Raw genomic sequence first — 19541 nt, 5'->3', positions numbered from 1 at the left:
GGGGGGGGGGGGGGGGGGGCGCGTGCGAGAGGGGCACTGCTGCGCACGAGCGAGGTGCGTGCGCTGCCTTGCCTGCACGCGGCGTTGTCTCGTGGGGCTGCGTGGTGAGCCGAGATGGGCGGTACGAAGCTGTGTGCGCCTCTGCAGGTGCGGGCGCAGAGGCCGAGATGGGAAAGCGAGAAGCAAGGGAGAGGGAGAGGGAGAGGGAGAGTGATGCGGAGAGCGAGAGAGCATCACGCGCCGCTGCTGCACGGCAGCAACACCGCCCGCCAATTCAGGGGCGCGTGCGGGCGTGGCGTCAGCGTCGCGCGGGCACGGCAGCAGCGGCGCGCGTGAAGCGGCGCGCGCGGGGTGGGAGCACCAACGGCCCGCCGCGGGCATACGAGCACAGCCTCACGCCGCGCGCTCTGCCTCGTCGGCGCTCGGGCGAGCATCCCTCTCGGCGCCGCCGCCGATGAGCAGCACTCTTACTGCAGCTTCTCGCGCTCGCCTTTCGCACGCTGGCCCTTGTGCGCTTTGCGGCTGCAGGGCGCGCGAGTGAAGCAAGCAGCGCTGCGGAGCCGGCGCACGACGGCAGGCGGCTGATCGGCAGATGGCTATTGCTCTTGCTCCTCCTTCGCCGACCTCCTTCTGCTGCTGCGCGGCAGGCGCAACCAGCTCCAGGCGCTCTTCTCCTCCGCTCGCCAGCGCTCGCCTCTGTACGCCACCAGCAGCAGGCCCAGCTGCGCCAGCGCCAGGATGACGGCCCAGGCACTGTAGAGCGCGCCATCGCCAATCGCGTCCTGCAGGCGGCCCGCCACTTCCGACGCCACAAAGGCGACGAGGCCGCGGAAGCAGCTGTTACATGCCACGGCCCCGGAACTTTGGCCTTTGTTGGAGTCGACGATCTGTTTGAGGCGCGGGCAGAGGCGTCAGCGAGACAGAGCAGTGCAGAGCGACCGGGGCCAGTGCGGGGAACTCACGTAGGAGAGCGTGCTTGCGCTGGGCGTGAGACAGCAGAGAGTCAGCTCGAGCTGCCAAAACGCTCAAGTCCATGTGACGGACTACACCCAGAACACGGCAAAACCGAGGATGACGAGGCTTATGACGGGGCCAGCGATGTTGGTGTGTCTCTGCGCCGTCCATGCATACGCCACAAATGCAGGCGGGCACAGCCACATGGCCGGTATGACACTGTGCAGCCGCTGCTCCGGCGGCGCCGTGCGTCCGTGCTTCTCCTGGAAGCTGCGCAGCCGGCGGTCGGAGAGCTTGCCGCCCAGCACGGAGCCGACGATGCCGCCCAGGCCGAGCGCCAGGAGCACGAGGCCGACGAGCAGCGGTGGGTAGTTGTACGGCGCGCCCGCGAAGGTGCGGGCGGCAGTGTAGGAGAGAGAGTATTGGGAGCCGAAAGCGAGCTGCGAGAGAGAGAGGCGGAAAGAGGGACGTCAGAGTTGTGTGCCAGCTTGGAGCATTCGTGCGCTGCTACTCACGCCCGAGTAGATGAGCGAGATGAGATTGTGAGGCTGGCGCAGGACGGTCTGGATGTTGTTGAGCGGACTGACATCGCCGAAGCTCGGCTTGAACTGATGTGCCGCAAATGCGGGGTCAGTGCCGATCCTCGCTGCGTAACGAGAGCGAGGGGGAGAGCTCACCTTGACTTCGGTGCCATCACTAGTCATCACCCTCTTGACGCTCGCGGCACTGCGAGCACGCGTGAGTGTCGGCCCAGGAGGCGCCGTGACAGCATGCTTGAGCGCGGGACGCTGCTGCTGCACGTCTGCATGCGCGTATTGCAGCGAAATGGTCTTGTTCATCATCGTCGGCGTGGCCATCGGGAGAGCTGTGGCGGGTGCAGTAGCAGCGGGGGCATCGAAATAGGCCGGCGCCTGGAACGCCCGTGCTTGTACGGCATGTGCTGCCGCGCTCGAGCTCGAGCTGGACGACGGCGACGCAGGCCTGCAGCGCCCGAGGCAGGCAGCGCCGCTGGCGTGCAGGCGCGCGAGAAGCGAGCGTCGCTCTTTGCCCGCCGGCATGGCGTCTGCTCGCGCTTGGGCTCGCTTCCTCGCCTTCTCTGCGGAGGGAGAGCAGGGAAGGGAAAGCCGTGAGTTGCGCTCCCCAAAGTCATGAGGGCGAAGGAAGGCTCACGCCAAGCTAAGCTGCGTTCCACCCGGAACTGCATCGTGGGCACCGCTGCGTCAGCGCGATGCATCGCTTCAAGCTCTCTCTGCGTCGCCCGCAAAACTCACAGTCTCTCGAAAGAAGCCGAAACTCAAGCAAGAGACGGCACCCATGACGCCCATGAACCAAAAGGTGGTGCGCCAGCTGCCTGCCTGTGTCAGAGCACCTCCGATGACTGGTGCAAAACTACCCGGGGAGGGGGGGGGGGGCGGACTCAAGTCGTCAGTGGCGCGGTGCCGGAGAAAGGTGGGCCGTGAGGTCAGGGCACGGGAGGCCACTCACGCGGGCCCGAGGAGTGGCGCAGAGTAGTAGATGCCCACCTGGTTGGGGTTCGCAAAGGGCCACGCCATCAGCCTTACGCTCACACACTCTCTCCCACCCTTCCACTCACCTTGACGCCGCGCTCATAAGGCTCATACATATCGGCGATGCTGCCCGCGCTCACGCTCAGCATCGCACTGCTGCCCGCCGCGCCCAAGATGCGCAGGGCAATGAGCGCGCCGATGGTGCGCACTGCCGAGGCGGCGCCTGTGCAGACGCTCTGCCGATTGGGGTCAGCGGAGAAGAAGAAGAGGGGGGAGGAGACGCACGAAGATGGTCATTGCCCTGGTCGCAAGAGGGTGTCAGTGGAGAAAGAATGCGAGGGCAGGCAGAGGGCGCACGTACGAGAAGAAACAGCCTCTCCGGCCCACGATCTCGCTCAGCGGGCTCCATAGCAATGGAAAGCTTCCTGTGCGCCAGATCGTATCAGCCCCATCGTCCCTCGGCAGTCTCGCCCCCCTTCGCTGCTGCCCAACGCACCCTGAGTGAGGATGTACAACGAGATGCTGAGGGCAATTTCCGCCTGTGTGGCATTCAAGTCGTTCTGCAGCTCCGCAATGGCAGGGAAGAAGATGTTTGCCTGTGTTCCCGCAGCCCATACACCCATCAGCTTGTGGCGCATCCCCGGCTTGGCTTCGCGTGAAGCAAAGCGCAGCACTCACCGCCATGGTAGGGATCAGCGCGCCAAAGCTGAGCATGGCCAGCTGCAGCCACTTGCGCGCCGCAGACCAGAGGCGCGGGTCGTTGGTGACGAGCTGGTGCTCGATGTCGAGCTCCTCGGGCTGCTGTGGTGGCTGCGTCTGTGCCTGTGGCGGCGCCGAGCCGTCTGCGGCGACGGAGAGCGCGACAGGCGCGGCCTCGATGTCGACGTCGGGCTCGGAGCCGGACGCCGCATCCGTGCTGTGTTTGGAGGCGTGCAGCACGGAGAGAGGCATGTCTGTCTGCGCTATGGACGCTGCTGCGGCCGAGGCGGGAGCTTGTGGCGGCCTCATGGCTCCGGACGCCGGTGAGGGCGTGCCCTTATACGCGGCGGGCAGCGCTGGTGTGTGACTCGCGGCCAAAGTCGCCGCTCCGAAGGAGGAAAGATCGTGCCTCGGGAGAGCGGTCGCTTTGCTCGTGCGCGGGAGGCTTGCTCTCTCCTCTCGCGTCTCTACTTGGCGCTTGCGTCTGTGGTGGTCGGAAGGCGACGCAAGAGTCATGCCTTCTCCCCCTCAGAGAGCCCTGCATCGGGGCTCATGAGCGAAATGACGCCGCACAACGCTGCTGCCGCGCCGCGGTGCGGGGATGGCGGAGCAAGCTGCATCCCGTGCCGCGCTGCCGCGGCTCGGCGCTATCCGGACCGGCGCGTCGCTCGCTTGGGCGCAGGAGCAGCGTACCAGGGGGCGCATCGGCCGCTCGCCGAAGCGCGCATGCGCGCGCGCCGAAGGGCGCCTCGGCGTGCGTCGGCGCATCGGAGGGAGCGCCCGAAAGTGTTGTTGCGGGGCGTGGGAACAAGGAGAGGAGCCGCTTGGCAGGGGCCCGAGGCGTCAGCGTCATCTCCTCGGCAGAGCGCCGATATTCTTGGGCCTCGGTGCGGCCAAGGGAGGGACGCTTGGGAGAGGAAGAGGCGGCCCACTTGCTGCCGCTGTCCAGAGGCGTGGGTGCGCGCGGCGACGCACGGCAGAGCAGAGCCAGCTGCGGCGTCAGCACAGCGGCTTCTCAGCAGCGCGCGCGCGGTCCAGCGCACGCCGCCCTCAGCATCGCCCTTGGCGAGCACTTGGCGCGCCCCCTTTGATACGCAGCTTGAAGCGCAGGTAGCGCTCGGCGGAGGCAGCGGCACTGAGCCACCTGAATGTCCAGGTCTAGTCTCAGAGTGGAAGCTGACGCTGGTGGGCAAGAGTCTCGAGTGAGCAAGTCGAGGTGGAGGCGCCCAGTCCCGAGTGCCGAAACATTGTCCTCGCTCTCGGGCTCGGCTTTCCCACGCCAGCGCCGCCGCACACGACATGCTCACACAACGCACCCTCGGCCGCCACGCGCAGCACTCGTGAGCGCATGCATTCGAGCGGGCGCGCACAGAAGACAGAGGAGGGTCGCACGGACGGGCTCGCAGAGCCAGCTGGAGCCCGCGGGGCCTAGGGATGGGCAGCGCTGTGCCGCAGCAGCGCTAGCGGCGCGGCGACGAGCCGTGCGCGCTCGACACGCCCGGGATGACGATGCGCAGCGGCGGCCGTGCTGCCACGCCGCGCGCCGCTCGCCGTGGTGCACGCAGCGTGTAGGCGGCGAGTATGGCGCTCGCATCGACTGGCTCCAGCACGGCTGCAGTGCGGCTGCCTTCGCTGCCGCTGCGAGCACCCGACGGCCGTGTGGCGAAGGCCGGACGTGCGCTTGGCTCGCACAGGCGTGGCGCTTCGGCGCGGGCCCGCGCAGCAGCGCCCGAGCCACAGTCCTCGCTGGCGCACCAGGACATGTCAGTCTCCGACGGCACAGCCTCGTCGGGCGTGCGCGGCGAGGCCGGCTCGGAAGTCGACGACGAGCTCGACGAGCGGGCAGAGTTGCCCGTCTCGGTGCGGCAGTGTAGCGGCGAGGAGGCGATCACCTCCTGCGGCTCGAGCGCAGCCGGTGCTGTAGCAGACTCCGCCTCGAGCGTCTCGTGCGACGAGCTTGAGGCCTGCTTGTACACCTGCCCGGCCGTCAGTGCGGCGCGGCGTGCCCACTCGCGATCGCTGAACGAGGCCATCGACGAGATCGAGTGGCTGCGCCCGTAGACCTGCGAGCGCCATGCCTCAGCACAGGACACGCGCCTCATGAGGCGTCGCACTCACAGACGCGTCGGACTCTGCGTCGAGCTCGTACTGAAACGTCGACCGTCCGCTTGCGGCGCTGCGTCGGCGCATGTGCGACTGCGGCGAGAGGCCTGACATGCCGAGCTCTGGCTGTGCAGTGTCGAGCGCATGCTGCGAGCAGAGATCTTGTACTGTGCCCGTCTGGCAGTCCGTCAGCCTGTGCTCTGCATCCTCGTGCCAAGCGACTCGCAATGTAGGGATGGCCATAAGCAGCCGGCGCCAGCGGCGGCTGCCTCCGATCGTCGCGCCACGGAGCCGAGCCCCACGAAGTCACACTGGCGGCGCCCGGCGCGGCAGCGCGTGTCTGCCGCTGACGGCCGAGACGCAGAGTGAGCGGCTCGAAATTCTGCGAGCCGGGCCGGCTGAGCGAGACCGGAGGCTTCTGAAGGGCCCGTCAGGCCATGCGAAGGCGACGCCTGGACCGCGCAGCACGCACCACAAAAGGGTCGTTCAGCGAGCCCAGCTGCGATAGGCTCCCTCGGTTGCCGAAGCTGCTTGCCGTGCTGGTCACGCGAAGTCGTCCGAGCGCGCAGCACTCGCGGCACTGGGCACCGCCTGCGAGAGAGCGCGCCGACGAGAGCACACACATGAGTGACGCCTTGGAAGCGAGCTGCATCTGAGGCAGGGGTGAGCAACAAGGAGCGGGTGAGAGGCGTGATCACGGACACAGAGCGAGGCGTAGCCGAACTGCCTGCGAGCGAACGAGGTCAGCCACAGACGAGAGCAGTCAGATGCGCCGCACCCTAGGCATGCAAGTGAGGTCGCGCAGATGCTAAGCCTGTGGTGAGAATGTCGCTCAGCGGTCAGTCCACCCCGCCACCCTGCCGAGCGGGCCGCTCACGCTGCTGGAAGGACACCAGAGGCCATGAGAGACTGCTCCACCAGCGACACCCGCTTCGAGCATGTCTGTCTCGCACAGCGTCAGCCGCCCGCACCCTTGATGCCTCGCTTGCCACTCACATGCGAGTCGGCAACGCAGATGCCGAGAGACAGAAGCACGCCGACGCAGAGCGACACGAGCTGCAGAGACGTGTCAGCTCGGCCCCATGCCTCGACTGCCGGGCCCACTCGCGCTTGAGAGGAAGCTCCAGGTGAACGTCGGGCCTGCGTTTGACGGCAGTTCGTCCATACGGCGCATGCTCTGTTGGGGCGAGCATTCTGAGCGCCTCAGTGGCAGCTGAGCTCTGCGTCGCCGCTCACCATGAGGTCCTTGAACAGGCCGAGGCCGAGACAGATGCCGATGGCCGCCAGCACGCCGAGCACTCCGAAGCAGGCGCGCGCCGAGAGCCAGCGGCCGGGCGCCGAGGCGGCGAGGCGCGCTTGGGCGAAGCGCAGCAGCCAGATCTGCGAGCCGCCGAGCAGCGCCGCGGCGAGCACGAGGGCGAAGCAGTGCTCGAGATGCGCGGCCCCGAGCAGCGCGTCGCCGCCGGTGGCTGGGCGGAAGAGGAGCATGTAGGCCGCCTCGAGCTCGAGCACGACCTGCGCAAGCGCGAGGAGCAGCAGCAGCACGATGCTGGTGCGCTCGAGGCGCGAGCGCGGCTCGCCGACGAAGCGCACGGCGAGGCTGCTGCAGATGCCAAGCGCTGGGTGCGAGTGTCAGCGAAGAGCCAGCTGTGCGCACCGGGCGTGCTCACTGAAGACGCCGAGTGCCGCAGCGAGCAGCCAGGGCGCAAGCTGGGGGTGCGGCCGTCAGTGCGGTGCGAGGCGCAGCACGGCAGTGAGCCGCACCTGGGCGCGCGCTGCGGCAGACGGCAGCGTCGCGGGCAGCACGACGGCGGGAGAAGGATGCGAGAAGGAGGACGAAGGGGCAGGCGCAGCGGCCTGGCGCGCTGCCAGCAGCGCGGCGTGCGGCAGGCCGGGCATCGCACAGCGAGGCGGCGGCGGCGGCGGCGGGAGCGAGTGGCGACACGGGCAAGCAGCGCAGGGCGCGGCGTGGGAGGAGCGAGACGCAGAGGCGGGGATGGGAGATGGGAGGCGAGTGCGGTGGCGGCGTGCGAGCCGAGCATCGGTGGGAGCGAGATGCCCGCCCAGGCCTCTCCGTCTCCCTCGGCATCGGCGCGCCGTCGCAGCGCACAGCTGCAGCTGCCGGGCCGTCCGTCTGCACTGCTGTGCTCATGCTGCTGCTCGAAGACGCCGAGAAGAGGCGACGCCCAGCACCGAGAGAGGCAGGTGCAGCGCGCGGCGAGGGGCAGACGGCGGCCCGATGGGGCAGGTGCGGCGCTGGGCGCAGCAACTTGAAGCGGCGCCACCGCGCAGCAAGCCGCTCGCTGTGCCGCGTGCCGTGGGCCGTGCCGCAGCAGGCGCCGCCTCGCCGCAGTGGCAGTGCTGAATCTGAATGCCACACAATAAGAATCGCGGCAGAGGCGAGCTTTGCCAGTCGGGCAGGCCGCAGCTGCAGTCCGCCACAGCGCGCAGCGAGAGCAGCGCCGCTGGCCGACACGCGCCGCACAGCAACAAGCAGCACGCGCGCCTGATCGGGCGCCTGAGCGTGGGAGCGGCGCGGGGGCGATCTGCAGCGGCGCGCACGAGGCCCGTGCGGCGTTGAACGTTCGCCTCGACGTCGGCGCCGGCGGCCAGCTGCTGCCTTCTCTCTGCTCCACGCCACACCCTGCCCGCTTCGCCCTGCACCTCCGGTCACATACCGCCCTCGTCGCACGCGCTCCGCTGCGTCGCTCCGGCCCCGCCTCTGCATCCGCGCCGCCATGTCCGTGTCGGCGCTGCTCGCCGCTGCGCACGACGCCTCGGCCGAGGCGACGCTCGGCATGCGCGCCTGGGCCGCATCGCTCGCCGCCTCGCCGCACGACGACGGCGCCGCCGCCGCCAGTGTGCACAGCAGCGACGCCGGCCTGCTCGCTCGCCTGCTCCGCCCGGCACTGCCGCCGCTGCTGGCGCCGGTGCCGGCACTGTGCCGCGCCGTCGCGCTGCTCATCGTCGCGCCCATCCTGCTCGTCGGCATGCTCGACTTTGCCTGGTACGCCGTCTTCCGCACGCTCGGTGAGTGGCGCGGTGCGGCATGTGCAGGGCGCTGCCGGTGCGTGACCCTGGCCGGCTGCTGACCACGTCGATGTGCAGGCCTGCGCCGCCGCCGCGTGCGCGTGCGGCGCAGCGACGAGGCGCCGATGAAGGTGCCCATGCCCGGCACCAACAACACGGCCCCGGCACCCGGCGCATCGCCGACGAGCGGGCGCGCGCCGGTGCTGACGCCGGGCGCCTACGACGCCGACACGCTGCTGCGGCACCGCGCACGCTCTGCCTCGGCCGCCTCTGCCGACGCCGAGGAGGAGTGGCTGCGCACCGGCGGCCAATTTGCGCGCGTGTCGGCGGTGCGTGCGGCGGCGCTCGCCAGCGGCGCCTCGACGCCCGACGGCAGCGGCGCCCGCAGCCCGCTCGACAGCCCCGGCGCGGCACGGGCATCGCTGGCGCGCGCGTCGGGCGTCGGCGTGGAGGGCGCGCTGGGCTACTTCGACACCGACGCCGAGGAAAGCGGCACGGAGAGCGGGCGTGCCAGCCCCGTGGCGTCGTTTGGGCGTGCCGGCGGCCCGCGCGCCAAGCGGGCGGGCAGCGGCTTTGGCGCCCTCGGCTTCACGCCCGTCAGCCAGACGGCGCCCGGCCGCGGCGGCGGCAGCAGCAGCGGCGACGCCGGGCGTGCGCCGCTGCCGCTGTGGGGCGACGAGAGCACCGACGACTTTGCGGCGGCCGCCGCCGCAGCGACGGCGGCCGATCTCGAGCCGGAGCTGGCGATGGCGACGTAGCTGCGTGCCGCGACGGCGAGCGCCTCGGCCGTCTGCGGCGCCTCGTCTGCGCCTCGACCGTCCACGCCGCAGCGGCGAGCGCCTCAGCCCGCCTCGTCTGCTCCTCGGCCGCGCATCCCTGCACCCTGCTCGCTCTACGACAACCCTCCGGCATGTCCGCCCTTTCAGCCCTGTATTCCCCTGGTCACCCCGTCCCGTCCACGCCCGCCACGTCCCGCCACGTCCCGCCTCCCGGGCTCTGCGCCGTGCGCCGTCGCTTGCCGCCGCTCGGCAGGCATCTCGTGCACGGCCGCCGAATGCCATCTCGGTGCCACTGTGTCTGTGCACGGCAGTCTCTTCTGCTGCAAAGTGTCGTGAGGCGTCTGAGAGGCTCGGCTAGTGACTGCGCTGTGCCGGTGCAGGAGGCTGAGAGCGATGAGGACGGCGGGCCGCCACACCTGGGCGTGGAGATGCATGGCCCGCTCGCCGCCGCCGCTGCCGCTGATGGCCGCGCGCCGCCGGGCGCCGACGCCGGCTGAGAGAGCGGCGCAGCATGCAGCGTCGTCGCACTGGCGCCGGCTGCGAGGGCCGAGGGCCGTGTGCGGTGCAGCACGCCTGTCCAAGCGCGCCGGCGGCGTTGCGAGAGGGCCGGGTGCGAGGATGCAGCGTCCGCAGCGCCGTCTGCTGGGCTGTGCTGTGCTGGCCCCTGTGGGTGGAGCTACATCTGGCGGCGGCGGCGAGCGCTGCTGGCGCTGCATGACGGCGGCGGTGCCGGCGCGGGCTGAGGCTGCACCTGGAGGTTGGGCGCGTTGCCACCGCGCCGCGCCCGCCGCTGCGTGCCTGCTGCGCCGCGGGGCGCATGCCTCGCCGGCTGCGGGCGGCGTGCCTGAGGCGGTCTCTGGCGGGCGCTGCGGCCGCTGCGCCGCCGTGCGTTGTGCGGCCGGGCACATCGCAGCGCAGCCGCCGCCTCACCCACCACCACCACCACCACCATCACACACCGCATCCCACACACTCACCATGCTGCTCGCCATGTCCAACGCACCCGCACTCTCGCCCGCGCCGCACGCCAGCTCCTCGACGCCGCGCAAGCCGCGCGCCCGCCCCGCCGCCAAGCGCACGCCCGCCGCCGCCGCCGCGCAGCCCGCCGCCGCACCACAGCCCGCCGCTCCCTCGGCGCCGGCGCTCACGTGGCAGCAGCAGCTGCTCGCCGCCACGCCGCCGCCGCCGTCGCCGCAGCCACAGCCCGCCGCACGCAGCGCCAAGGGCAAGGCCAAGGGCGACGCCGCCGCCGCAAAGGCCGTGCCCGCCAAGCACGCTGCCGCAAAGGGCGCGCCGGCAAAGGGCAGCAAGGCGCCCCGGCAGCCCGCCAGCACAGGTGGGTGCGGCAGCCTGTCCTGCCACGCCGTCCGCCACTGACGCTCCCCAGCAGCGCGCGACTCGTCGCAGACGTGGCAGCAGGCACTCCTCTCCGCCAGCGCGCCCGCGTCGTCGGCGCCCAAGTTCGACTATCCGGCGTGCGCGCGCGACGTGGCCACGTTTGGCGACGCCTCGTCGTCGCCCGCGCGCCCCATCGCCGTGCCCTCGATGGGCGGCGCGCCGCGCACGCCGACCAAGACGCCGGCGCCCGCCGCGGGCGCCGCCGCCGCCGCACTCGCCTATGCCGGGCCCAACTTCCACAACTCGCCCAGCCCGGCGTCGCTGCCGAAGCCGACGTTTGGTGCCCGCTCCGCGGCGGCGCGCTCGGCGCTCGGCGCCGCCTCGTCGGGCGATGAGGCGCCGCAGCGCGCCCGCACGCCGGGCTCGCCCAGCCGTGCGCGCCGCGAGCGTGCCGGCGACGAGGCGGCCGCCCCGGTGGCCGCTGCGCCCGAGCAGGCGCAGGCCAGCGCGCCGCACCCGCAGGCGCCGCTGCCGTCGGCTGAGCGCAAGGCACAGACCATCGAGGAGCTCATGGCGCGCATGCTGGCGCCGCCGCCCAGGGCCTCGAGCTAGCCGTGCGCTTCGCCGCCGCCGTCCGCCCATGCTCCTCTTGCTCTCCCGTCTCGCTCCCTCCGGCCTCGCCTCGCTCCGCTCTGTCTCGTCCCGTCGGCTCTCCGGCTCTGCCTCTCGATTTGTCAGATTCTCGTCTTGTCCTTCGCCATCGGCCTTCCAAGACTCGTGCGCCTCGTCCGATTCACAGCATGGCGGCTGAGCTGCGCCACTTCTCCCGCCGTGCTGTCTCGTCCACTCTTCAAGTCACCAAGCAGGCACCGCCTGCTCCGCACCGTCCGCTGCTCGCTGCTACGCAAGCTCGCTGCAAGCGTGCAGCCTGCCTCGGCCCTCCCACACTCTTCTCTACGACGCGTCCACACTGCTTCTGATCCACGACATCGCTGCTCCACCGCCATATCCTCGCGTGCCACGCTTCATCGCTCGTCCATCAGCTTCAAGTCTCGTTTCGTCGCCTCGCTCATCCTGTCTCTCTCGCCGCCGCCTGGGTGCCAAATTCTCAAACACCCTCGCGACCTTCTCGTCCAGTCCGCTCTGCACGCAACAGCCTGCTCCGGTGACCTTTGTGTCCAAGCTGCCGTCACTTCTTCGCACTCGACCGCAGCCACGTCGCAGTCACGCTGCATCCGCCGCACCGTGCACATCACACCCCTCATCGACGTCCTCTGCATCCTATCACCTCGTCGCTGCACGCCCGCGCGCGCTTTGACGGCCTGCCTCTTCTCCCGTCGCTGGCCAAGCTGATGCTCTAGTCGGCCTTCATCTCGTCGCTGCACTCCCGCGCGCATCATACCATCCACCGTCACCCGCCGTCAGCTCTTCGACCAGCCTCGTCGCTGGCCGTCAACGTCCTCGCTCACTGCGGCAAGCCCGATGCTGTCGTCGCCTCGCGCATGCGCGCCTCTCACGCCGACCCCCTCCGCACGACACTTGCTGCTGCTGCAGCATGCGGCGAAGACTGACCCTCTCGACCAAATCGCTGCGTCCGGTGCCTCGATTGCTCTCGCGCAATCGACGCTGGAGCGTTCGCTGCAGGCTCTCGATGCTCGCGAGCAGCTTGCGGCTTTCCGCTGCTCGCCAGCCGCACGCCGGAGCGCCACCGGCCTATTCCTTTGCCCAGGAGACGGCCAGCCCTCCAAGCCAGCATCTCCCTCCCGCCTCTCACTCGCCTCCACCCTCTCTCACTTCACCCTCACACCCGCTCCTGCCCTCACCCTCCGACCCTGCCCGCTCTCTTCCCTCTCTCCCAATGCCATCCATCCCTCCGCTGTGTGTCTTGCGTTGTGCCTGCCGGGCGCGGCGCTGCCGTGTGGGCCCTGTGCGAGGCAGCTGCCGATGCGGCGGGGGGCAGGGCATGGCGACATGCCCGCGATGCGGCACTCGGGAGTTGAGCGTGGAGCGCAGTGGAGCAGCGAGCAGCAGCACCACGTTGTCCTGGCCCTCTGCGGCCGCCGCTGCGCTTCTCTCCGCTCCACCACGCTCGCCCGCATGCACTCGCACCACTCGCACTCGGGCGCCTTCTGCGCACACGCCGGCGCATGCTCGCCGGCGTCGATGCTGGCGCACGCCGCCGCGCTCGGCTTCCGCTCCTACCACCTCAGCGAGCATGTGCCGCGCCGCCACGCCGCGCACCTCTACCCCGAGGAGCGCGCCGCCGGCCTCGGCCCCGCCGAGCTCGTGCAGCGCTTCGAGGCCTATCTCGCCGCCGGCCGCGCCGCCGCCGCCACGCAGCCGCAGCTCGGCACGCTCGTCGGCGCCGAGACCGAGTTCATCGACGCGCCCGGCGGCGCAGACGGCCGCGCCGACCTCGTCGCCGTGCTCGAGGGCCCGGGCAGCAGCAGCGGCAGCAGCAGTGCGCCGCCGCGACACGCAGCCGCCGTCGGCAAGGGCCGCGTCGACTTTCTCGTCGGCGGCGTGCACCACGCCCACGACCTGCCCATCGACTTTGACGTGCCGTCGTTCGAGGTGGCCCTGCGCGCCTCGGCGGCAGCAGCGCGCCCAGAGGCCGAGCTGCCGCCAGACGAGCGGCGAGCGGCACACTGGGCCCTCGCGCGCACCTACCTCGACCAGCAGCTGGCGCTCATGCGTGCAGTGCAGCCCGAGGTCATCGCGCACTTTGACATCTTCCGCCTCTGGAGCCCCGAGCTGCCGCTCGCGCCCAGCGGCAGCGACACGCCCGAAGAACAGCGCATCCTCGGCGAGCTGCACGCACGGCTGCGGCGCAACGTCCGCTTCGCCGCCAGCTACGGCGCACTGTTTGAGGTGTCGGGCGCTGCGGTGCGCAAGGGCTGGCCGACGCCGTATCCGGGGCCAGAGGTGCTGGAGGTGAGTTGTGCGCGTGCCGGCGCGTGCCAGTGCTCTCTGGCGCGCTGCAACTCTGACGCTTACGTTCTACAGCTCATCCTCGAGAGCGGCGGGCGCCTCTGTCTCTCCGACGACGCCCACTCGCCAGCGCAAGTGGGTCACTCCTTCCTTGCCGTGCGTGCCTATCTGCAGCAGCACGGCGCAGCCATCCACGTGCTGCGGCGAGACCCTGCGCCCTTCAGCCGCAGCGAGGCCAAGGCGGCAGAGGAGGAGCGGCAGCGTGCCGCGCGCGAAGCCTCTCCACGGCCAGGCGACGGCGCTCCGACACGCTTCGAGCGCGGCGCCGAGGCGCACCTCGTAGAGGGTTGGGCAGAGGACAGCTTCTGGGAGCAGCTCGAGCCGCGGCGGGCGGCACTCGAGCGGCAATGAGACCGATGCCAAAAGCAGCTGAACGCGCATGTCTAGATGGTTGTGCAGCACGAGACCCTGAGTCGTACAGATGTGAGACGCGGCGCGAGCAGGAAAAGCGAGTGAGCTCAGACGCGAATGTTGAAGTAGATGCCGAAGTCCTCGAGGCGCTCGCAAGCCTCGTAGCGCTCTGCCCTGATCTTCTTCTCCAGCTCCGGCTGGCCCTGCAGGCGCATGCGCATCAGCTCTGCCCTCGCCACCCAGCCGCGCCGGCACACTCACGCCGATGCCCAGGAAGCCGCGCGTGTTGAGGATGCGCCGCTGCTGGTGCTCGCGGCTGCGCTCGCACGACGCATACAGCTGGTTCTTGTAGCCATTCTCGACGCGCTCCTCGAAGCTCTTGAGCGCGCCGTGCGAGCCGGCCTTGTACTGCTCGACGAACGGGTGCTTCTCCCACTGCACCGGGCTCACGTGGTAGCTGACGCCGTGGCGCGGCGTGAAGCGCTGCGCCGTGTGTGCGCCCGACGGCGCCCAGGTGAAGGACGGGTCGGGCGTGGCGAGCAGCGAGGGCAGGTAGGAGATGAGCGAGAAGAGGCCGAGGATCAGCAGCGGCAGCAGCTGCAGCAGCGGCGACGAGTCGGCCGCCTGCGGCCCGCGTGCGCCGCCGGCACCTGCTCGCCGCTGTCCGCCGCCGGCCGTGTACACTCGTGCGCCGCCCGGCCCGCCGAAGGAGAACGTCGTGCCGCCGCCGCCGAAGCCTGTGTGCCGAGCGTGAGCGGCAGTTGGCATGCACGCCGCGCCACGCCCACTCACCCGGCCCCATGCCGCCGCCAAAGAACATGTTGAAGAGGTCCTGCGGGTCGATCTCGCCGTTCATGCCGCCGTGCGTGCGGAAGTGCTGCCCGCCGCGGAACGCCGGCCCAGCGCCCATCGTCTGCCGCGCATCGGGGTCGCCGCCCTGCCGGTCGTAGATGGCGCGCTTGTCGCCGTCGGAGAGGATGGTGAAGGCCTTGGAGACGACTGCGAGGCAGCGTCAGGCGCATGCCGACGAGGGCACGGCCGGTGCGGTGCTGTGCGTGCTCGCCAGAGCGTCCACGTCGCGCCCCTCTGCCCGACCTGCCACTCGATGCCGGCACACTCACTCTTGAACGCCTCGTCGGCTCCCGGTGCGCCGTTCTTATCTGGATGCAGCTGCAGCGCCAGCTGTCGCACGTCGCCGCTCGTCAGCCGCCGCACCGCGCGCCGCCAGCGCGCCCACGCCTCACCTTGCGGTAGCCCTTCTTCACGGCGCTCTCGTCGGGCGAGTCCTCCTTCTTGAGGCCGAGCACGCCGTAGTAGTCGTGCGCACGCCCCGCCGCATTCACCCGCTTCACGACGGCCGCCTGCTCCGGCGTCCACTCGCGCGCCTTTTGCTTCTCGGGCGGCGCGCGCGCCGACGGCGCCGGTGAGCTGCCGGCGGCGGCGGCGGCGGCGGGCGCCCGGCTGCGCAGGCCCTCACCGCCGGGTGCCGCTGCGCTGCTGGTGCTGCTACCCGACGGGCCCGCCGCTGCGGCGCCGGCGCCGCTCTCGAGCTTCTCGACGAGGAAGCGCGCGTCGGGCGTGGCGTTGATGGCGAGCGACTTGCGTGCCCACTTGAGCGCGGCGACGTGGTTGCCGGCGTCGGCGTGCTTGCGCGCCAGCTTGAGCGCCGCAAGGGCGTCTTCCTCGGACATGGCGCGGCAGGTGCGGTGCGGGACGGGGGCGAGGCTGGAGGCAGGAAGGTGGAAAGAGAGTAAGAGTGCCGAGCACGAGCGCCGGCCGCCGCCGCCGCATGCGCCGTCCGCGTGCCGCGCTCTGCCGCCGCCGTGGCGCGACGTGGCACAGCATGCGCTGCCGCTGCGCCTGCGCCGCGCCGGCACCGGCCCGCCCGCCCGTGCCTGCTCCACGACAGCTCACACGACAAGCGCAAGCGAAGCGTACGGCAGCTGGCGAGCACATGCCACATGTCATGTGCGCCAGATCGGTGCTGCACCCGACGCTCACACTACACACGCGCGTCAAGTGATGGGGTAACATTCGGGCCTGCGCGTCCTGGCGGCGGCCGTACATCGTAAAGGGAAGCGTCGTTCAGAAGGCCTGGCCCGGCGCCGCATTGGCCAGCGTGGGCGAGTGCGGCCGCGCCGCATACACCTCGTCGTCGTCGTGCTGCTGCAGCGGGTGCGCCAGGCCGGCGGGCGCGGCGTCGTCGTGGTCAGGCGACTTGGAGGCGTGCGAGCGCGCGCTGACGAGGTCGTCGTCGGTCGTCGTGCGCTCCTCGTCGCTCTCGCGCGGCGCCAGCAGCGAGCGGCGCGGCGCCGGCGTGCCGGTGTGCCGGCTGCCGTGGTCCGACGAGGACGGGGGCGGCAGCAGCGGCGACGGCGGCGCATCGCGGTACGGCGCCGGCGCCTCGCGCTCGGTGCTCGAGGCGCCGGCGATGGACGTCGCCTTGAGGAAGCGCTGCGTGTCGGTGCGCCGCTGGGCGCGCTTCTCCAGCAGCACCGTCGCGACGCACGCCACGGCCGCCAGCAGACAGGCGGCGGCGTTGAGCCACGTCACGACGGAGAGGCCCAGCGCCAGGCTGTGCCAGCGGCGCAGGCCGCGCAGGCCGAGCGTGTCGACTGCAGGAGCAGTCAGCCAGGGCTCCAACACCTCGTCAGAGCAGATGCACTCACGCGACCACTCGTAATCGGGGTCCGCGCCCGGCACGACGGCCTCGCGGCGGTAGTCGAGGCGCAGGGCGCGCGTGAGGAGCACGCCGAGTGCGGCGAGCGTGATGCACGGCAGCAGCACCGTGGCGGCACGCACGTAGCCGAGCGCCGGAGCGGGCCGCGAGCTGCGGCCCTTGGAGGGCAGCAGCTCGACGTCGGAGGCGCCGTGCGGGTACCGCGGCTGCCCGGCGCTGCTGCCGGCCCACCACTTGCGCACCGAGGTGCTGCGCGAGCGCCCGCACACGGGCGGCCACAGCAGCGCGAGGACGAGGACGAAGGCGAGAAGCGTCATGGCGGCGCCGAGGATGCAGAAGAGGTACGACATCTCCTCGGCCAGCAGCACGACGAGCACGAGGCCGACGCAGCTGAGCGCCAGCGACACGGCCAGCAGGCCGAAGTGGCACGCTCTGCGGCAGCGGCGGCGAGGGGTCAGTGCCTGTGCGGCGTGGATGGGTGCGGCGCGGCGCACCTGGACACGCCCATGGTTGCGAGTGGTGGGGGAGTGGAGCGGAGGCAAGATGCAGCTGTCACCCACGTCGAATAAGAATGAGGTGCCTGAGCGCCGCGCTGCCCATGCGGCAGCATCACGCGGCGGCGGCGGCGGCGGCGCTGTTCGAGAAGGCGAAGGGCAAGGCGGTGCTGCACTCTTACTGCAGCCGCACGCGAGAGAGGAGCGCTGCCCTGCCGCGCCGCCGTGCCGTCGCAGCAGAGCCCGCGTGCTGCCGGCTGCGGTGCCGCGGCGCCGCCTTGGCCGCGCTAAAGCACACAGCAGCGGCACGGCACGGTCGACGTCGGCGAGGCGGCAACAGCTGCTCAGCTGCAGCCGCTCAGGCAGCGCTTCCCCTCCGGCCGCGGCTGCCTCCTGTCTCTGGCTGCCGCCGTCGACTGCGCCCCGCGTGGGCGCAGCGGCGCCCGCAAGGCCTCCACAGCAGCTTCACCCGGCATCCCCCTGTCCGCACATGCAGTCTCCTGCTGGTGTCACCGGGCGCCGGGCCTGGCAGCATGTTCTGCCTATCGACAGAGCATGGCTCTCGCCGCGAGCTGCGATGAGACGCTGCAGCCAGCCTTGTCTGTGCCCGTAGGACATCAGGCAGGGCGCCAGCCAGCTGAAGCGTCCGCTCAGCGTCGGCAGGGGACGCACAGCGCCACAGCATGACTTCAATGGCGTACGGGGCCCGCCTCGACAGCAACGCAGCGCACTGTTCTGCCCGAGGTGCGGCGCAGCACCCAGTACCGTCGAAGCTCACGGGGTGACCGCGACGGGCGCTCGGCCAGGTGCAGGCACCATGCACCGACTCTGCGACTGGCTCCCGTGCCCGCTCCCTCTCGTTCGTCGCATGCACCTCAATGCGCCACGCTGCCCTCCTGCACGCCCTCGCCACTCTGGATGTGAAACGAGCATGGTTCGATCATGATGATACATGTGCGAGGCAGCCGGGAGAGGCTGCAGCGCCACAGCGCATGCGCGCTTAGAAGACGAGCGCGGCGCCCTTCGTCTTCTTGTCACCACCAAGCTCGAAGCTGCGGGGCGGGGAGGGTCAGAGAGGCGCGCCGCGGCGGCACGGCCTGTGCTACTCACTGCTTGCAGCGCTTCAGGGCCATGTGCGAGCGGTACTTGCACGCGGTGCACTCGAGGCGCAGGACGACCTTCTTGGTCGCTGGTGGGAGAGCGGTGTGAGCGGCATGCTCGACGATGCAGAGCTGCAGATCTGGCAGCCGCACGGCGGACTGCTGCAGCGCCCGAGCTGCTCGTCTGCCCCATCCGTGTCGCAGCAGTACCGCCAGTTCTGCTCCGACGGATCGCCCGCAGTCCTGGTCCATGTGCAGCACTGGCAACGGCGATGCCAGTCGCTGCGTGCGGACCAGTCCCGACACATCGCACGCAGCGAAGCCCTCCAAGCCTAGCCTCGACACGCGCCGGCCCGTTGACAGCCAGAGTATGCTGCCTCTCGAACGGGCCGCGCAGATCCCACTGCCTGGCCCTCGCCAAGCTCGTCGACGTCTTGTGCGCACCTGCAGAGCACGCAAGCCTCGCACTCGGACCGCAAGCAGGGCCCTCGTCTGCTCTGGCCGCCGACTGCGCCGTCCAGCACGAACGCCAGAGGGAGGCGCCGCTTGCAGGCCCAGGCTTCCTCTGCGCTGCGCACCAGCGGGAAGTGCCACACTCCGCACTCGAGCGTCCGCGTCGCGCAGCAGGTAGACCCCTGCCGTACCCATCATCCCGCAACCGCTCCTCTCAACTCGCTCCTCCCACTCCCGCCCACTTTCGCCGCTCGCCGCCGCCCCACCCGCCGCCTGCCTGCGCGCCACTCACTCTTGGCCTTCTTGTGGAACACGGGCTTCGTCTGACCACCGTAACCCTTCTGCTTGGCGTCGTAGCGACGCTTGCCCTGGGCGTACAGCGACGCCTTGCCCGTCTTGTACTGCGTCACCTTGTGCGGCGTGTGCTTCCGGCACGGCTTGCCCTTGCAGTACGTGCGCCGGCTCTTGGGAACGTTGACCTGTCACGCACACGTGTCAGCGCCCGGTGCGCGGGCCGGCAGCGGCAGCACGCTTACCATGTTGCGAGGTCTTTTGGGGGTGAGGGTCGGAAGGAGGCGCGCGCAGGCGGCATGGGCCAGGCGGCGGCGGCGGCGGTGCGGCTCGGCGCGCAAGAGGGGCGCGTGGCGGAGTCGCGCGCTCGAAGGCCCGCGGCACGTGATCGGCCCGCCGCGGCGCCTGCGGCACAAGGAGGGGCGGCTGTTCCCACGCTCCGGCGCCGCCCAGCGCCAGGGGGCGGCGGAGAGCCGCACCACCTCTCGGCCCTGCCGTCACCTCGGCCGGAGACGCACGCCGGGCTGCACATCTCGCGCATCGTGAGACGGACGCGCATGCTGCACGGCGACGGACGCTGGAGCGATCGGGCGACTGGTGCGGCCGTCGAGCGCACGGCTGCCGGCCCGCGCCGCCTCCCGCCGCGGGCGCTGCGTCGCGACCTCCGCCGCAGCGGCGAGGCAGTGCAGTTCGCTCGCCGTCTCGGGCGGTCGTCGCAGGGTGATGTGCTCGTCTGTGCGGCACATCAGCTCGCTGGTCCGCGCGAGGGA

At 70.9% G+C, this 19541-nt stretch overlaps 8 protein-coding genes across 8 annotated transcripts; 2 read left to right on the top strand and 6 right to left on the bottom strand.

The window, feature by feature from the left end:
• Positions 1–414: 414 nt before the first annotated feature.
• FA09DRAFT_329255 (MFS general substrate transporter) lies at positions 415–3720 on the bottom strand. The gene is made up of 13 exons (XM_025742099.1): positions 3141–3720; positions 2959–3058; positions 2824–2887; positions 2748–2763; positions 2549–2698; positions 2440–2477; positions 2226–2343; positions 2125–2152; positions 1632–2050; positions 1470–1562; positions 1045–1394; positions 963–981; positions 415–887 (listed from the first exon to the last, which is right to left on the bottom strand). The coding sequence occupies exons 1-13, from the start codon at positions 3675–3677 to the stop codon at positions 597–599; spliced, it is 2223 nt and encodes a 740-aa protein (XP_025599039.1). The 5' UTR covers positions 3678–3720; the 3' UTR covers positions 415–596.
• Positions 3721–4621: 901 nt separating this feature from the next.
• FA09DRAFT_359928 (hypothetical protein) lies at positions 4622–7163 on the bottom strand (the record flags this gene model as incomplete). The annotated part of the gene is made up of 11 exons (XM_025745180.1): positions 4622–5224; positions 5280–5441; positions 5491–5682; positions 5737–5916; positions 5967–5991; positions 6043–6078; positions 6142–6206; positions 6261–6320; positions 6501–6883; positions 6935–6974; positions 7029–7163. 11 exons carry the CDS (start codon positions 7161–7163, stop codon positions 4622–4624), a joined length of 1881 nt encoding a protein of 626 aa, XP_025599038.1.
• A 2900-nt stretch (positions 7164–10063) lies between these two features.
• Positions 10064–11023, top strand: FA09DRAFT_338049 (hypothetical protein; the record flags this gene model as incomplete). The annotated part of the gene is made up of 2 exons (XM_025744055.1): positions 10064–10409; positions 10464–11023. The coding sequence occupies 2 exons, from the start codon at positions 10064–10066 to the stop codon at positions 11021–11023; spliced, it is 906 nt and encodes a 301-aa protein (XP_025599037.1).
• Positions 11024–12497: 1474 nt separating this feature from the next.
• Positions 12498–13789, top strand: FA09DRAFT_329254 (PHP domain-like protein). The gene is made up of 2 exons (XM_025742098.1): positions 12498–13345; positions 13418–13789. Exons 1-2 carry the CDS (start codon positions 12509–12511, stop codon positions 13751–13753), a joined length of 1173 nt encoding a protein of 390 aa, XP_025599036.1. The 5' UTR covers positions 12498–12508; the 3' UTR covers positions 13754–13789.
• Positions 13790–13806: 17 nt separating this feature from the next.
• FA09DRAFT_250370 (DUF1977-domain-containing protein) lies at positions 13807–14840 on the bottom strand. Its single transcript, XM_025739695.1, has 3 exons — positions 14546–14840; positions 14015–14490; positions 13807–13956 (listed from the first exon to the last, which is right to left on the bottom strand). Exons 1-3 carry the CDS (start codon positions 14661–14663, stop codon positions 13861–13863), a joined length of 690 nt encoding a protein of 229 aa, XP_025599035.1. The 5' UTR covers positions 14664–14840; the 3' UTR covers positions 13807–13860.
• A 78-nt stretch (positions 14841–14918) lies between these two features.
• Positions 14919–15493, bottom strand: FA09DRAFT_250381 (hypothetical protein). Its single transcript, XM_025739696.1, has one exon. The coding sequence runs from the start codon at positions 15442–15444 to the stop codon at positions 14956–14958; it is 489 nt and encodes a 162-aa protein (XP_025599034.1). The 5' UTR covers positions 15445–15493; the 3' UTR covers positions 14919–14955.
• Positions 15494–15813: 320 nt separating this feature from the next.
• Positions 15814–16941, bottom strand: FA09DRAFT_359923 (hypothetical protein; the record flags this gene model as incomplete). The annotated part of the gene is made up of 3 exons (XM_025745179.1): positions 15814–16368; positions 16423–16865; positions 16928–16941. The coding sequence occupies 3 exons, from the start codon at positions 16939–16941 to the stop codon at positions 15839–15841; spliced, it is 987 nt and encodes a 328-aa protein (XP_025599033.1). The 3' UTR covers positions 15814–15838.
• A 986-nt stretch (positions 16942–17927) lies between these two features.
• FA09DRAFT_333974 (putative RPL42B-ribosomal protein L36a.e) lies at positions 17928–19019 on the bottom strand (the record flags this gene model as incomplete). The annotated part of the gene is made up of 4 exons (XM_025743711.1): positions 17928–17979; positions 18038–18116; positions 18773–18959; positions 19017–19019. 4 exons carry the CDS (start codon positions 19017–19019, stop codon positions 17928–17930), a joined length of 321 nt encoding a protein of 106 aa, XP_025599032.1.
• Between the last annotated feature and the right edge of the window lie 522 nt (positions 19020–19541).

This window comes from Tilletiopsis washingtonensis, assembly GCF_003144115.1.
Source record: "Tilletiopsis washingtonensis strain MCA 4186 unplaced genomic scaffold FA09scaffold_8, whole genome shotgun sequence".
Lineage (NCBI taxonomy): Eukaryota > Fungi > Basidiomycota > Exobasidiomycetes > Entylomatales > Tilletiopsis > Tilletiopsis washingtonensis.
Note: the sequence above shows the minus strand (reverse complement) of the source record. Positions and strands in the feature narration are given on the sequence as shown.

What these genes read in the sequence shown, in the direction of transcription:
- FA09DRAFT_329255 (XM_025742099.1), bottom strand. Translation starts at nt 3,677, where the DNA reads ATGACTCTTGCGTCGCCTTCCGACCACCACAGACGCAAGCGCCAAGTA. An exon ending in GCGCCACTCCTCGGGCCCGC is followed by an intron (nt 2,344 to 2,439) that starts GTGAGTGGCCTC and finishes CTCCCCGGGTAG; the next exon opens with TTTTGCACCAGTCATCGGAG. An exon ending in TCTCGCTCATCTACTCGGGC is followed by an intron (nt 1,395 to 1,469) that starts GTGAGTAGCAGC and finishes TCTCTCTCGCAG; the next exon opens with CTCGCTTTCGGCTCCCAATA.
- FA09DRAFT_329254 (XM_025742098.1), top strand. Translation starts at nt 12,509, where the DNA reads ATGCACTCGCACCACTCGCACTCGGGCGCCTTCTGCGCACACGCCGGC. An exon ending in CGGGGCCAGAGGTGCTGGAG is followed by an intron (nt 13,346 to 13,417) that starts GTGAGTTGTGCG and finishes TACGTTCTACAG; the next exon opens with CTCATCCTCGAGAGCGGCGG.
- FA09DRAFT_250370 (XM_025739695.1), bottom strand. Translation starts at nt 14,663, where the DNA reads ATGGGCGCTGGGCCGGCGTTCCGCGGCGGGCAGCACTTCCGCACGCAC. An exon ending in TGGCGGCGGCATGGGGCCGG is followed by an intron (nt 14,491 to 14,545) that starts GTGAGTGGGCGT and finishes CTCGGCACACAG; the next exon opens with GCTTCGGCGGCGGCGGCACG. An exon ending in GCGGCTTCCTGGGCATCGGC is followed by an intron (nt 13,957 to 14,014) that starts GTGAGTGTGCCG and finishes ATGCGCCTGCAG; the next exon opens with GGCCAGCCGGAGCTGGAGAA.
- FA09DRAFT_250381 (XM_025739696.1), bottom strand. Translation starts at nt 15,444, where the DNA reads ATGTCCGAGGAAGACGCCCTTGCGGCGCTCAAGCTGGCGCGCAAGCAC.